Raw genomic sequence first — 15,446 nt, forward strand, 5'->3', positions numbered from 1 at the left:
ATAGAAAAGTATGAAGCAGACAAAACAATCTTTTAACATTGATGTATTTTGAGTGAATATTTTCAAGGCATCCTAAATCTAAATATTTAAACTAAGAGTTCTTGAAGAATAGCAAAGGATTTGAAGGATTTAAATAAGGTTTTCTTTATTATAAAGTTATTTAGGTTATCCCTACGCATGCTTGAAAAGTTTATGAACTTAGTATTCTTCCTCTGACTTGAACCTCCTATAAAGGAACATATTTCTTCACTCCCTAATACTTAGAGTTTTTGAACTTTTAGATTTGCAGATCTTTCTGGAAACAGCAAAAAACCCGGTTTCTAAAGACAAGTCAGGAGAATTAGAAGCCTAGTACTTACATGAAACCACATAAACCTCTAAAGTGAATTAAAACTTTAATTCACTAAATTAATTCAGCTGAATTAAAACTTGGATTCACTAAAGTGAATTAAATCCATGGTGCTTCTCCTCAGAATTAAGACAAAACCCATAACATAATAAGTCATGGTTCATAACTGAATTGTAGATAGATATGATTTAAATATAAATTAATATGGGGTGGAAAAGGGAGAAGATAGGTGATTTCTTTTTAAAGAGTAGATTGGGGAGAGGGATAATGGCTAGATAAAGGTCTCTCTTAGGTGAGCTGTGTTAACGGAAATAGAAACAGGATGAGAAGGTAGGAAGGTAAATGTCCAAAGGAAAAGTTTTCAACTCCTAAAACCTGTAGATATACAGAACTCTGCAGTTTCTACCATAGACCATTCAGCACCCAAATTATGGCCATGATACTTGTTTCAGCCTTCATACTCATTCTCTAGAAACCTGGTATTCGTATAAAGCGTCTCACAAATCATAAATAAGATATAGGTACCTATATTTTGTGTGCCTATATCTTCAATTGAAATTATTTTATTTTCTAAAATGGAAAAGACTATTATTACTTCTGTTTATGAAAATAATTTGTGTTAATTTGGTTCACACAATATAAAATCATAAAGTACAAGTTGGAGGAAATTCCTTAAAATCTTGTCCCCTAAAAGATAACCATCTTCGGTGAATATATTCCTAGAAATTTTTTGTATGCATATATATGTGTGTGTAGGTTAAACAGTGGGACAGTGCTAATAAGGTTTTTCCACAATGTGGCTACCTCTCCATATTAATCTGTTTCATTGTTTTCACTGGTAACATCAAGATTCCATTATATGGCTTACCGTAACACACTGAATCTTTATTAATGAATACATGAGTAGTTAAAACATATTGCTGGGTGAGGGGATGTTTAGGATGTTGGAATTTTTCTGTGTCCTATCTGTGATGCTGGTAACAGAGAAAAAATTCTATGTGTGTATAAAAGCCCTCAGGATAGCACACCCCAAAAAAAAAAAATTACTGTATATGGGTTTTTTTAAGTATTTAATTTTTAAAAACTTTTAGGTGATCTGAAACTCATGACCCCAAGGTTAAGAGTTGCATGCTGTACCAACTGAGCCAGCCAGGTGTCCCATGTATATAAATGTTTAAATATCATTAAAATTAAAACCATGTTGCTGGGTCGAAAGTACATTGAAATTTTTATATACTCCAAGCTGCCTTCCAAAAAGTTTGAACAATCTAATATTCCAGTCCAGAGTCTGAAGATGCCTTTTCCCTCACCCAGGCCAATGCTCAATATTAAGCTTTAACATTTTTGCTAGTCAAGTAGGTATGAAATATTTTTTAAAGATTTTAAAATTTTCCCTTTTAACTTAAAACTGTAATGAGTTGAACTGGAATTTCTGGAAAAAGGTATAAGGGGACAAGTAGTAGTGGTCTGTTAGTATGTAGTTAACACTTGGTTTAATATAAGGTTTTACAATGTGTTCACTTAAATTTATGATCCCTTCCTTGTATTTTGGTTATCAAGATGGTGCTAGCTATGAAATAAATTGGGAAGCTCTCTGATGGTTCAGATGGTTTTAAGTAACAGGAATCCTTTGTTCCTTAGTTTCTCCCTAAAATAACTTATCTCCCCCACTCATTATCGTGTTTTTATTTTCTTACTAATGTAAGTAGCACTTACTATTAAAATTACTTCTATGTTTAATGGATAATCTGAGTTTAATGGAAAATCAGGGATCTCATCTGTCTTGTTCATCACTGTATTTCTAGCATCTGAACAGTATCTGGTACAAAGGTACTCAATAATTATGTTGGATTATTTAAAAGTATAAAGCTGAGGAGTTAGATATGAAATAATATTAATCTACTTCAGACTGAATATTGATATAATCACAATTGCTAAGAATTCCCTGGGGTTAACCAACTTCATTGCTTAATTTGTGCTGAACTTTTCCCCTTTTGCAGGTGATCAGAGGGTTGCTGAAATTTTGGCCAAAAACATGCAGTCAGAAAGAGGTAGGTTGTTCAACAACAAAAAAAGCACAATTTTATTATCATTTTTAATCTTAGGGCTAAATTATAAATCATGCTTCTTGGGGTGCCTGGGTGGCTCAGTCGGTTAAGCATCTGTCTTGGGTTCAGGTCATGATCCCAGGTTCTGGGATTGAGCCTACATCAGGCTCCCTGTTCAGCAGGAAGCCTGCTTCTCTCTCACTCTGCTGCTCCCCCCTCTCAAACTCCCCCCACTGGCTTCTCTCTGTCAAATACATAAAATCCTTAAAACAAACAAAAAACATGCTTCTATGGGCTGGCTATATTGTCACTGCCACCAAGCAAGAGGTGGTGGTCTTTTGGGAATTAGACTTGGTGGGAAAGCTGAACATTATAGTAAATTGTATATATAATCAAGACCTTAATTTTGTCCACTGTGTAATTTGTAGGTTAACCTTCTCATTTGTAGTTTTGTATGTTAACATCATGTAATTTATGTTTCTTAAAAGAAAAATTTTTTTAACCTAGGTGATGTTTTTAGGAGAAATTGAAGAAATCTTAGATGTCATTGAACCCACACAGTTCAAAAAAATTGAAGAACCCCTTTTTAAGCAGATATCCAAGTGTGTATCCAGTTCCCATTTTCAGGTATGATATTTTCAGTGAAGCCATTTTTATACTATTATTTCTTTTTTCTCTTGAGTTTTGACATTTCTAAATGTCTTCTTAGGTTGCAGAAAGGGCATTGTACTTCTGGAATAATGAATATATTCTTAGTTTGATTGAGGAGAACATTGATAAAATTCTGCCAATTATGTTTGGCAGTTTGTACAAAATCTCCAAAGAACACTGGAATCCGTAAGTGTCTTTTGTGTTGATGGTGTTATTCTTGTGTTTGTGTTTTTTCTTTTGATCTAACTCATGAAACCTATACAGACTTGGAACAATATTATTCCAAGATTAACATCACAATGCTGTTCTATTGTGTACTTGATATACATACAGTTAATTATTAAGTTCTTGGTTTCAATTTAATCTCGCACTACTGTGAGGTCAAACCCAGGTGGGGAGACCAAGCCAGTTTCTGCAGAGGCGGCACAAACCTCATGGGTTAGCACTCGCAGGGAGAGAGAGGTTGGAGCGCTTAAGGTCACATCAGCAATTTTCAGATTGTGCATGTATTCTAACCTCTGTAAAACCCTTATCCTACTTTCTATTTTTCTTACAAGTTATATTCTCATCTTTTACTACTGTTAGCTTGAGACAGTAGACTATAGAACAGACATGAAAGACATTTTAAGAATTTAAGCATAATATATAAGGCAGACATAAATTTTGAAATCAGACCATCTCTGTCGCCACTGGCTGTGTGACCCTGAGCAAATTATTAAACCTCTTGCACTTTAGTTTATCATCTCTAAAATGGATTAAGTGAATCAGCCACCATTTAGGGATGATAATGTTACATTTCCTGTGACCCAACACTGCTGATTTTCATTTTAGGACCATCGTAGCACTGGTATACAATGTGCTGAAAACCCTAATGGAAATGAATGGCAAGCTTTTTGATGACCTTACTAGTTCATACAAAGCTGAAAGACAAAGGTATTTGGAATTTTTAATTACCAGGTTATCTATACATTTTAGATTAGTTGAATGTGATTCAATCCAATAAGGTTTCTTGCCCAAGTTAAAATTACAGTGTTTAAGTCAGTTACATCTAGACTTTCAAATTGTAATGCTCAAACTCTTCTAAGTCCTTTCCAAATAAAGAGGTTTCCCTGCTGGTTGGATTGCAGTTTTGATGTGGATTATAAATCCTGTTTCTCCTTCCGAGCCTTAGAGTTCATCAGTCTGGCAGCACCTGCATCATGAAATACAATTTGACCTATGTATTTATGAAAATCGTTTCTCCAGATGGGCTTCCGCAGCGAGCTTTACTCCTCCGAGGCTCTCTGCACAATGTTTAATAGGGCTAAGTTGCCTATTTTAACAAAGTGGTATCTTAAAAGTTCAGAATAGTTCTTTTTTGGTCGGAGGGAGCTCACATAGTCTGCTTCTGGCTCAACTAGGACTATTTTGTTCCTTGCAACAGTCAATATTTTAGAGATGCTAACACATAGCAGCATTGACAAACCTGCCTAAGTGATCACCTCTTTGGAGAACTTCATATATGAAATAAATGAGAAGAAAGTGATTGTTTCAAACATGAGTAACGGCTCTGCCTCCACCCACCCATCATTGGAGGATAATAGCTACCATTTACTTCTAAGAAGTTTATTACCTATTGTTTAGGAATTTATAGTCAAAAGAGATCAGCTTTTCCACTCAGGGGTTTCCTGTGGCAGGTGGAACAAGAATAGCTCTTCTTCAGGGCCATCCTAGTGTCCCTCAGCGACTCTTTTTATTAAAAAAAAAAAAAAAAAAAAAAAAAACAAGCACCTTTCAGGCAGGAAAAGAAATTAGGTATATAATTTCAACTTCAGGAAGCAATGGGGAAAAAGATGATTAGAATCACATGAAACTTGTATATTTCACATAACTAAGAATCATCATCATATCTACAAAACCCTATCTTTATGACTATATGAACCATGTTCATATAGTCCTTCACAATAATTGGGCCCAAGTTATTCAGAAGTGTTTCTTAGATTTGAAATTAAACAGTTGAAACAAAAAATATTTTGAATTTTGTTTTCTTGACTGGTTAGTGGCTAGAGAGATGATTCCACCCAGAAGTGGCTGCGGCCTGACCTCACAGCCACCCTTCAGTCTCCGGAAAAGGATGACCATCGCGGCTCCAGTGATTGTAAGAGGGTTAGGTGAGAAAGTGAATGTAATGAGGCACAGATGACAGTAGCAGTCGTGGGTGAGAACATGCAGGGAAAGCAAGGAGTAACTCCGAGCTGGTACAGGAGATGCATAGAGGTGTTAGTCACGCAGGACAGTGATAGAATATTAGGTGCTCCAAGTAATTGGCCTCAAAATGCTTCAGAAAAGGGATTTAAGGGAAATGTGGGTGAATAATATGTTCCCCAGCAATCTGCCAAACAGTAAGTTCCTTAAAGGTTTCTGACTACAAAAATTTTGGTTTATCTACAGAGAGAAAAAGAAGGAATTGGAACGTGAAGAATTATGGAAAAAATTAGAGGAGCTAAAGCTAAAGAAAGCTCTGGAAAAGCAGAACAGTGCTTACAACATGCACAGTATTCTCAGCAATACAAGTGATGAATAAAAAAAGCCCACCACCTCTGTTGGATAGGCAGTTTTGTACACTTTTTTGAAATATGTAAAAATTATGAAACAAACCTCTCAGTATAATATAATTAAAAGGCCAACTTTTTTTCTGGCAACTGTAAATGAAAAATATGGACTAAACATAGCCGTGTGCTCTTATCATGGCCACAGTATATTGTAACCTCTGTCTAATCATGGATTTATTGTGTCACTTCTCAAGTTTCACAGAAATGAATGAACTTTATCATCTATGATATGAGTGAGATAATTATGGGAGTGGTAAGAATTATGACTTGAATTCTTTTTTTGATTGTGTTGCACATAGAGATAGTATTCTGCTCTGTATATTTTCCCTTTTATAATGTGCTTTTCACATTGCTGCAGACCTTAGTTACATCCTGGGAAAAAGACTATTTCCTAAAACAAAACTAAGGTGTAATCCTTACCCTTCTCTTTGTTGCTCCCAGAAATATGATGGGGGGAGTTACCTGCCCTAAGCCTGCCTTCATTAGAGATATTACTGCACTCTGGAATTTGAGCAGAAACTTAAATCTCCAGACTTTTTAAAGCACAAAATATAAATAAAAACTGGGAAAGTAAACCAAATTCTTCAGGTTGTTCCTCATGAATATCCCCCTTCATCTGCAACTCCCCAGGGTGGCGAGCCCAGATTCACGGAGGCACCGCAGGTGAGCACCAGCCTGCCTCTCAGTTCATTCCTCCTCTTTCTCGCAAAGGCTGAAGGCAGGACCTTTCCAGTCCTCACACCCTGCCCTTCCTCCAGTCCCTCCTGCCCCAGGGAAGGAGGCTTTGAGTCCCACAATGTGGTGACGCAGAGCGCTCACTGTCACTGCCTGGCTTTATTTAAAGGAACCGCAGTAGGCTTCCCCTGTAGAGTTCTTGACTCTAGAAAGGTCTTGTATGTTTTCACTTGGTCAAGTATTTCTCACACCTTTTGTTATGAGTACCATTCCAATCTCTACTTGCAGTTGTGTGGAGAACTGTTTTGTAATGAAAGATCTTCACTGGGGGATTGAGCAGCATTTAATAAAGTCTATGTTTGTATTTTGCCTATGTTGTCTTTGCTTTTTCCAGCTCCAAGCTCTGAGGCATCCAGAAGCAGCCTGCTGCCCTTACGTTACGTTCATACGACACACACGGCCGCTGCAGCAACCCACCAAGCTACATCGGTTTTCCAGAACACCTGCATAAAATTCTAAGTTTTAGGACATCCTTTCATCTTTTATGTCTCTGTTCAGAGAATAGGTTCAAAATACCTTAAGTGTCATTTCAATTAAAACAAGACCACAAGAATAAATCTCAAAATTTATAATGAACACTTCCCTGGGTGAGGTTCACAGAAAGTGTGGCCAGAGTCGGAAATGAGGCATTAGTGTAAACTTTCCACTCTTGCATTCATGAAAAATTCTAGCCTGGGTCCTGCACACAATTCCAAGGTCACTGTGAAAGCAACTCCTTTCACTCGCTGAGGCGCCCAGAGAAACTCCCTTTCGGTACACGGCTCTGTGCGAGGGTCTCATGCAGCGCCTTCTCCCGGCTGCCCCGAGCAACACGCTCGCACCAAATCGGCCAGCCCGTGCTGCTGCCCGCAGGGGGCAGCCCAGGAAGGCAGGGGTGAGCCTACCACGTACAGAACACAGAAAGGCTAGCCCCTACCCCTCCAGAAACTGATGGTTAGGTCTAAATGTCAGTGGCAGGTTTCTATATTTCTTTCACTGGAGAGCAGCCACAGTGCTTCCGGGCAGGCTGGTTTTCTCTTTGACAAGCTAAAAATGCTCACTTCCTAGCTGTCTGCTTATTCTAAAGCACATGTAAGCAGTCTCGCAACTTTCCACAATATAGGAAATGCAGTTTGAAGTTTTAGTATGTTCGTTTGAGCAAATTTTATGAGTTAAATACTAAAGTGGTGTGTCATCTTTAGAGATACTATAACACGCACACACACACACGTTTTCCAGTATTAAGGTAAGCTCTGCCTGCCTCTGCACTTGCCTTACAAGTAAGACTTTACAGAGACAAGATCTAGGCTCACGGTTGAATGTGCACGCTTCTGTGGCAGAGAGTACTAGGGAATATTTCTTTGCACCAGTTTATCTTTAACAATTCAATCGAATAACAGTGTCTTCCTGAGTGAGACATGAGTGCCCCACTTCTACACTGGAGTTTTCCCTCTTTAAATTACTTAAAGCCGGGTTATAAAATGCAGGAAGTGTTACCAAGTCCTCTTTAGAAGCAAAGGGCATGTAAATAATTTGAAACTCTTGGGGCAATTTCCATAACCTTAAATCACCCCATGGCTACCGCGTGAAAAAGATGGAGTACTCACCTCTGTCAAAAGCTAGGCTGAAGGCTTTGAAGGTCACGCTGAGTGCCCCTTTCTCAGATGGGTGCTTTGGTAGGGCAGGAACAGAGCACAGCTTATTCAGGGGAGTACATCTGTCACTCTTCCCCACTGGGCCACCTGCCTTTCCTTGGACACAGTCATGACGTAACTTGGGAGTCCAGATTGTCCACCTGGGGAGTCCGAGCTCATGAGGCCACTCGCTTGGAGGTCACAGAATGAAAGCGTACTGGTGCCTGCCGATCGAGTAGACTCATACTGGCACACTGACTCCTTTTGCATTAACCTAACTTTTATTTACCTGTTAATAAAATCATCAAAATACACTGAGTAGGCATCTCCTCTGCACACATGTCCCAGGGCTTCTGCATGTTAATCACTGCGCGCTCATACCCGCATCAACAGATACTCGAGCCAGATACTCTAGTCAATCCTCAAGATATCTTAGCACTACTTTCTAGAAGCTTTACAAAAGTCCCATTTAAAATTTAACAAATGAGAGAACGTGTCAGAGGCTGGATGATGGAACTGGCTGGTGACGCCCGACACAACGGATTCTGCCCTTGGGTACGGGGTGCAGAGGGCTCAACGCAGAACCTGCGCATCTGCAGCCTCAGGATTTGGGGGAAAAAAATCACACACTCTGTCCACTTTATAAAAACCTTGGGGGGGGGGGGGACTAAGGTGAAGTGTAGAGCCTGGATTATCCCATTAGAGCTTAACTATACACCAAACCAAGTAAGGCAGCTTCACAAACCTTCAGAAAACCTGAGACATATCTAATTCCGTCTTCCACAATCCCTAGTCATATGTCCAAAAATGTTCATTAATAATTTAAATACTTAAATAGGTTGTAGGTTATCCACTGGATCTGCTCCATTAGGCTCTAAACATCCTCTTTCGGGGCCAGGTGAGAAGCTGCAGTCTGGCAGGCTGGTCCTCCCAGCGAGGCCGTGGCAGGTGGGCACAGGGCCGCTGGCCGCTCCGTTTACCAACACAGAAATGACGAGAACTTCCATGGCCGGGGGCAGTTCTACCAACACCACGAGGCCACCTCAGCTTATGTGGTTTGCTGCCTGACCTCTTTTTTTAAGGTATCTCTTCCTAATTTTGATCATCCACTTCACACTCAGTTTGGCAAACTCTGCTGCTTTAAACAACGCCAGGAAGGCCCCACAGAGAAGGGCGATTGTGTTCCAAGGATTGGCGGTGATTATCTGGAAAAAAGCGACACACACAAGCTTACCGGCATGCTTCCTCTCTGCTTCCGAGGTCATCCCAGCGTCCTGGTCAGAGCCTCGCACCCCGCGCCACACACGGCGGGAGGGGCAGGAAGAACGCCTGGTCCCAAAGCTGCCGTGGCTGTACTTCCTTCTGACTATACTGTGCAGAGCTCAAGTTTGAGAAGAAAAATACTAATCCCTTCCTCCCCTAAATGGATCCTGAAAAAAAAAAGTTTCTTAAAAAAGCTCTGCACAAATTAGATACTCAGTACTGAGGTTTAAATTTCTGGCCTCATCCACAGTAAGTGAACTTGCTGTGGGACCAGCTCCCCCCAGAAATGTACCCTCTCCCGTCAGGTCAGTTCCTCTTGTTTTCTTCCCACCTCAGTTAGGCCAACTTGCCCTCCGTCTGGTCCAGGGACAGTCCCCCGTCCTGGACTCCTACCTCCAGACTGTGCCCTCGGACGCCCCCGGCCTGTGATGCTTTCCTGCTCCCCAGCTGTGCGGGCCGCTCCCAGCTCCCTAGAGCTCCGCTCTCTGACCACGAAGCCAAAACCGAGACCTTCATCCCACAAAAACACTGGCGGCCACTTCCTGTCTGCGACGAGTCCCTCCAGAGCTACTCAATGCCGAAACCCTTCCAGGCTCACGTCTCCTCTTGCATTTCTGAGTCCCTGGCACGGGAACCACAGCACCTCCAGGTCAGCCAAGCAGGGTGACCTTGGACAAGGGGAGCCTCAGGGCTCCTGAGTACAAAACGGTTCCCCCAGCGCCACTGCTCAGGGCTGGCCCCTCTCAGGTGTGGCCTTTCCTCTGCCAATGGGTGCCTCCGACTGAGTAACAGCCTAAGTCTAAAACGGCTCACGATGCAACTGATGGCGCAGAGCTGAAGGCGTTCGCTCCTCCACCCCGAACCTGCACTCCCAGAGCTGCACGCGCCCCTGCGCACGTGGCTCTGACAGCCCACGATGTCCAGCAGGGTGGGACACTAGGAGCAGCTATGGTCACAGAAACCCTCCATGCTCGGGTCTCAGCCACAGAAGGCACTCCCCTGAAGCCACAACCACATCAGGACGTTTGGGGAATTATCTAGCATTAGACTGGGGACCAGCTCTGGTGATGGTGTCTCCCTGGACTGTTCCTTTAGCAAGACTGTCCCATCATTCCTACCCTCCAGGACGGAGTCTGAGAATCTGGCATTAATTGACACACTGTTAATTTTTCTTTGTACCTTTCTGCTCTGACAACAAATAATAAGGATCATTATCCAACAGAGACCCATTAAAAAAAAAAAGGGATTCCAAAAGCTGTAATCTAGACCTTATCTTAATGCAATTCATGCTTTCTACTCAGTTCATTCACTTAACATTACTCCCAAGCAAGGACTCTGCACTAAGCACCCCGCCGGATGGTAACAGCGACCATGAACAAAAGATGAAGCCCCGCCTTCACAGGGCCAACTGGCTAGTGACAGCCACTGAAACACCACACAGAACACGAATGACATAAATGACAAACGAATTTGTGCTGCGAAAGGAGACAAGGACAGCCCACAAGGAGGAGTCGGTACCCCGGCGCAGGGAACCTGCTCTTGCGACCCGAAGTAATACTCACGTCTTGGACTTTCTGGATGAAAGGATCTTTCCATTCAAAGACGACAAAAAACAACTGAGCGCTCCTTTCGGCGGCTGGCCTCTGGTCATTGTAGTTGACCACGCTGGTCTGGGACAGAGGAGAGAAAGCAGGATTACCTCCTCCGCGCCCCTCCTAGCCTGTGTCACAGGGGAGGAGAGGGCGGTGAGGGGACCTTGGACCGGGGCTCCCTTCACACCACTTTCTGGACGGACAAAGCCAGAAATCTCACAAACAACATCCCGAGACTGGTACCAGCCGAGACCACCCTGGCTTCCAGAAGCCCCTGGGGAAACGAACAGGATGTGGGACGCACAGTGGGTGTTCTGGGTCATCACCAAACGGCCACTGGGCATCGGACTCAGAGCTAAACTGTACTCGAAGGACCACATTAGGCATAATTAGAAGCCAAAGAGCCTCAAATTTCAAAACACTTGATCTTAAAAGCGGAGTATTTCGACCCTTCAGGTCTCTAGGGACAAAGTGCAACCTCCCAGACCTACGCGGCTGTGCGTAGCGGGCGGCTTGCTAAGATCTGGTGCGCCATCCCTGAACACTCCGCCTGCTGCCACGGGGAGCAAACAGGTCCCAGGGAAGCCGCCAGGTCCAGCCGTGGGGCTGCGTCCACCCTGACCTCGCCCCTTGCCCCACTGTGGGCAAAGTGCTGACATCACCGAGGTGTGGGAGGGACTGAAGGAGACGATACACATGTTAAGTATTGTAAACCTTAAAACACTTCATAAAAAAAACTTTCTCTTGTTCAACAGAGTTCAGGTCACCCACCAAAAGCCTTCCGGTTTAGACAATAATGAAAGCACAGACATTCTGAGATGTACAGATTCGCTGGGACTTTGGTCCCCTTGGGCTCCTCCTCCTGCGGGGGAGCTGGGCAGACAGGCGGCACCAAACTGCAAGGGGAAGGTACCGGGTACCCTTTTCTCAGCCACTGTGGGGACAGATGAGGGAGGTCCTAGGGGCTCTTGGAGAAAAGTGTGCACTAAAAATCTAGAATGTGATGGTTAGCTGAAAACTAGGAAAACTTTAAGGACCCATTGCCAGGGGAGTTGCCACATTCTAGGACAGGAAAAAAGCCGGTCTTTTTTTTTTTTTTTTTTTAAGATTTTATTTATTTATTTGACAGATAGAGATCACAAGCAGGCAGAGAGGCAGGCAGCGGGTGGGGGGGGGGGCTGGAGAGGGGGAAGCAGGCTCCCTTTTGAGCAGAGAGCCCAATGTGGGGCTCGATTCCAGGACCCTGAGATCATGACCTGAGCCGAAGGCAGAGGCTTAACCCACTGAGCCACCCAGGCTCCCCCAAAAGCCTGTCCTCTTGAAGAAAACCGGCTTTAAGCCCTTCCCAAAGGTCTCATCTGGAGCAACCGAAGGTCCCAGGGACAGGGAAAGGGCATTGGCTTCTGACAGCCGCGTTGGTGGAGTCGGTCCTTCTAGTCCAACCCAGCCCTTCCCGATGTCCAACCCAGTGGAACATCTCCAAGGAGGAACAGTTTTCTAGAACAGACCCATCTCCTCGCTGCCTCTGCAAGCACCCAGCCACTGATACACAGGATGGGGGGCTCTGGGTGTAGATGTAAGCAGGGGGCAGCCACGGCCAAGGTGGAGGTCCCAAAGGTAGGGGTGCGGCCTTGCTTTCAGTGGTGCCTGACAAACAGCCCTGCTGTGGCAACCGCAATGCTCTCTTCCTCCATCCCCACAGCCAGGCCTCTTCCCCGGGTCTTCCCCCGTCTACCGCCGGGACTGCGGCCGCAAACTCCGGGGCACCTCCGGGTTCCAGGCCAGCGGGTGGAAAGCCTTCAGTCACACTTCCCATTAGGCAGTCACACTTCCCATTAGGATCATGTTTTCAGCAAATACCCTCCATACAGAGACTCTTTCAAAGTGATGTAACATTGCTATTACTGTTCTAACATGACACGCCTTTCAAAATATTCAGAAATAGCAAAAAGGATGATAAATTAATACAAGGAGAAAGCTAGGATTTCTCCCCAAGCATCCCAACGGATCCTCATGTGCACAGCCTCAGAGGCCTCCGCATCTCCTCCTCCCTGGAGGTCTCCCGTCTCCGACGCGGCCGGCAGCCTCCGAGGGCCAAGAACCCAGGCTGTGTGGGCTGAGTCACCCGCTCTGCGAAACGCAGGCATCTGTGCTTGGCCCACGTGTTTGGTGGGGACCGATGGTGGCCCAGGGAAGGGCCTGGGGAACACGTCTCCTCCCTGGCACGGGGTCCCTTCTACTCTGAAGACTGCCCAGAGGCCATCTCTTCTGCAAAGCTCCTCTGCACCCCCGAATCGAGGGAGGCGGCGGCCGGCAGGGGACAGCAAAGCCAGGGCCACCTACCTCCTGCCGGAACTCCACCGCCTCCCGCCCGTCCTCTTCCTTCGTCTTCACCAAGGACATCTTGACCCACGTGCGGAAGCCCCCGGAAAACTTCCAGCTGGAATAGGCGCTCTCGCAGGCCTGCATGAAGCCCACCCTGTCTGGGCTGGGAAGACACAGAAGAAAGGGTCCAGTTAGGCCCGACAGCCGGGCTCGAACTCCAGCCCCTGCTTCCAGCGGGCTCCTAGGCTGGCACCACTGGGGGGGGGCGGGGCCCACTTCCTGCTCCCTTTCCAAGCTCCGTGTCTGGCTTTGCACACGCAGGGAGAGCTATCACCCGGCTCGAGGTGGCCTCTCATGGGGGGAGTCCCTCCTCCTTCCCACCTGCTCCCAGAGCACCGGCCCCAAGTCTGCAGCGGCACCCGCGGGCCTCCCCTTCCCAGACGGGCCCCCATGGCATCTGCCCGGCCGGCGGCTCCAGCAGGGAGGCCCGAGGGAACAGCGGCAGCAGAAGGGGTGAAGACGCCACAGCAGAGGCCCCAGGTTCCAGAAGGACGGAGCAGGGGTGTGTGAGGAGGGAGGATGGCCCGCAGCCTCAGCCAGGGGAGCGGCCTCTCCTCCGTGGTGACTGCCACCCCACTTCCCTTCCGGGGCGCCCTGGGCTCTGCAGGGCCTGGAGGCCGGAGTCAGGCACGTGAAGAAAACACTTGCAATCCCAGTGCCCACTCCGGGCCCCAGAGAGGGCACGGCCAGGCGCCCCCAGCAGACAGGAACTTTCATGCCCGTATTAAACACACACCAAGGGCTAGACATGCTGCCCTGACAGCACAAGGGACACCTGGCCCGGCGCCAGGGACTCGGGGGCGCACAAGGTCCCAGCAGTGACAGGACCTCGCTCTCGGCCCGCGGGTCCGGACACGCGCCACGCCAGACCTGCCGCACTTCGTAAGACCAGGTCTCCGGGGCCTCCCGGCTCGAGGTCAGCCCCTGGGCCGCCGGGTCAGGGCCGCCCCGCGTGCCCCGCCCCCGCCCCGCCCCCGCCCCGCCCCCGCCCCGGGAGGGGCCAGCCCGCTGCCGACTGGAGAGGCCACCTGCGCAGGAACTCCTGGAAGGACGAGAAGAGGAGGTAATCGATGGCGCTGAAGTCCTCGCTGCTCTGGTTCAGGCGGAACTGGAGGAAGACCAGCTCGCGCTTCTTCACCTCGCGGGGCCCCTGCACAATCAGGGCGGATTTCTGCAGACACACAAAGGCCCGAATCAGCCTTGGGGGAGTCACGGCTGCTCTGCCCTGGACACGTGCGACCGGAAAGCTCCTCGCCCGGCGGACCCCAGAGGACCCCGGGCCACCCGGGCCGCTGTCTGTGCTCACTCCCCTTCAGCCCCGCGGGGCGGCTCTCTGGGCACCGCTGGACCAGAGCCGAGAGCAACTGTCCTCTGTCCACTTTTCTCAGCGGCTGCCTGAGCTAGGGGAGCCCTTCACTTAGGAAGGACGCTCGGGGGGCGGCTGGGTGGTTCCGTCCGCTGAGCGTCTGACTCTTGATGTCGGCTCTGGTCACGGTCTCAGGGTTGTGAGATCGAGCCTGAGACAGTCTCCCTGCTGAGTGGGGAGTCTGCTGGAGAGTCTCTCTCTCTGCCTCTGCCCCTCCCCCTGCTGATATGTGCTCTAATTGATTAATTAATAAAAAGGATGCTAGCTTACATCCATTTAATGTACAAATGTTTTCTTCCAGTCTGTCACTTTTCCATCAAACTTTGTGTCTAATGTCATTTTTTACATTAAGCTTTAAATCTGATACAGTGATATCTGTTGATCTTTTTCTTTATGGCTTCTGGGTTTTGCTGGTCAAGGAAAACCAAAATTACATCAATGGTCTATATTTTTCTTACTCTCTCTTAAAGAAAAAGAAAAGAAAAGAAGTGTGTGTGAGAGAGAGAGCATGGTAGCAGGGGTTGGGGGGGGAAGGGCAGAGGAGGGGCAGAGTGAGAGAATCCCAAGCAGACCCCCACTGAGCACAGAACCTGACGTGCAGTTCGAGCTCATGACCCTGACTGGACCACCCAAGCACCCCCTCCTGTATTTCTTTAGACCACTTTTTTTTTTTTTTTTTAAGATTTTGTTTATTTATTTGAGAGAAAGAGAGAGATCACAAGTAGGCAGAGAGTCAGGCAGAGAGAGGGGGAAGCAGGCTCCCCGTCAAGCAGAGAGCCCCATGTGAGGCTCAATCCCAGCACCCTGAGATCATGACCCGAGCCGAAGGCAGAGGCCTAACCCAATGAGCCAC

General features: G+C 46.4%; 2 protein-coding genes across 4 annotated transcripts in view; one reads left to right on the top strand and one right to left on the bottom strand.

Annotated features, from left to right (window-relative positions):
* Positions 1–6,683, top strand: part of PPP2R5A (protein phosphatase 2 regulatory subunit B'alpha) — a 63,981-nt gene extending 57,298 nt beyond the window's left edge. For both annotated transcript variants that reach the window (XM_059412624.1, XM_059412626.1), the window contains 5 exons: positions 2,350–2,400; positions 2,905–3,024; positions 3,107–3,234; positions 3,880–3,981; positions 5,479–6,683. In XM_059412624.1, coding sequence (XP_059268607.1) covers positions 2,350–2,400; positions 2,905–3,024; positions 3,107–3,234; positions 3,880–3,981; positions 5,479–5,611 — 534 coding nt within the window. In that variant the 3' untranslated portion in view covers positions 5,612–6,683. The remainder of the gene's footprint in view (positions 1–2,349; positions 2,401–2,904; positions 3,025–3,106; positions 3,235–3,879; positions 3,982–5,478) is intronic.
* Positions 6,684–8,246: 1,563 nt separating this feature from the next.
* The window catches only part of PACC1 (proton activated chloride channel 1), a 38,053-nt gene continuing 30,853 nt past the window's right edge, over positions 8,247–15,446 (bottom strand). For both annotated transcript variants that reach the window (XM_059412628.1, XM_059412627.1), the window contains 4 exons: positions 14,256–14,398; positions 13,186–13,330; positions 10,813–10,920; positions 8,247–9,192 (listed from right to left, as the gene is read on the bottom strand). In XM_059412628.1, the coding sequence (XP_059268611.1) occupies positions 9,031–9,192; positions 10,813–10,920; positions 13,186–13,330; positions 14,256–14,398 (558 nt within the window). In that variant the 3' untranslated portion in view covers positions 8,247–9,030. The remainder of the gene's footprint in view (positions 9,193–10,812; positions 10,921–13,185; positions 13,331–14,255; positions 14,399–15,446) is intronic.

This window comes from Mustela nigripes, chromosome 10 (assembly GCF_022355385.1).
Source record: "Mustela nigripes isolate SB6536 chromosome 10, MUSNIG.SB6536, whole genome shotgun sequence".
Lineage (NCBI taxonomy): Eukaryota > Metazoa > Chordata > Mammalia > Carnivora > Mustelidae > Mustela > Mustela nigripes.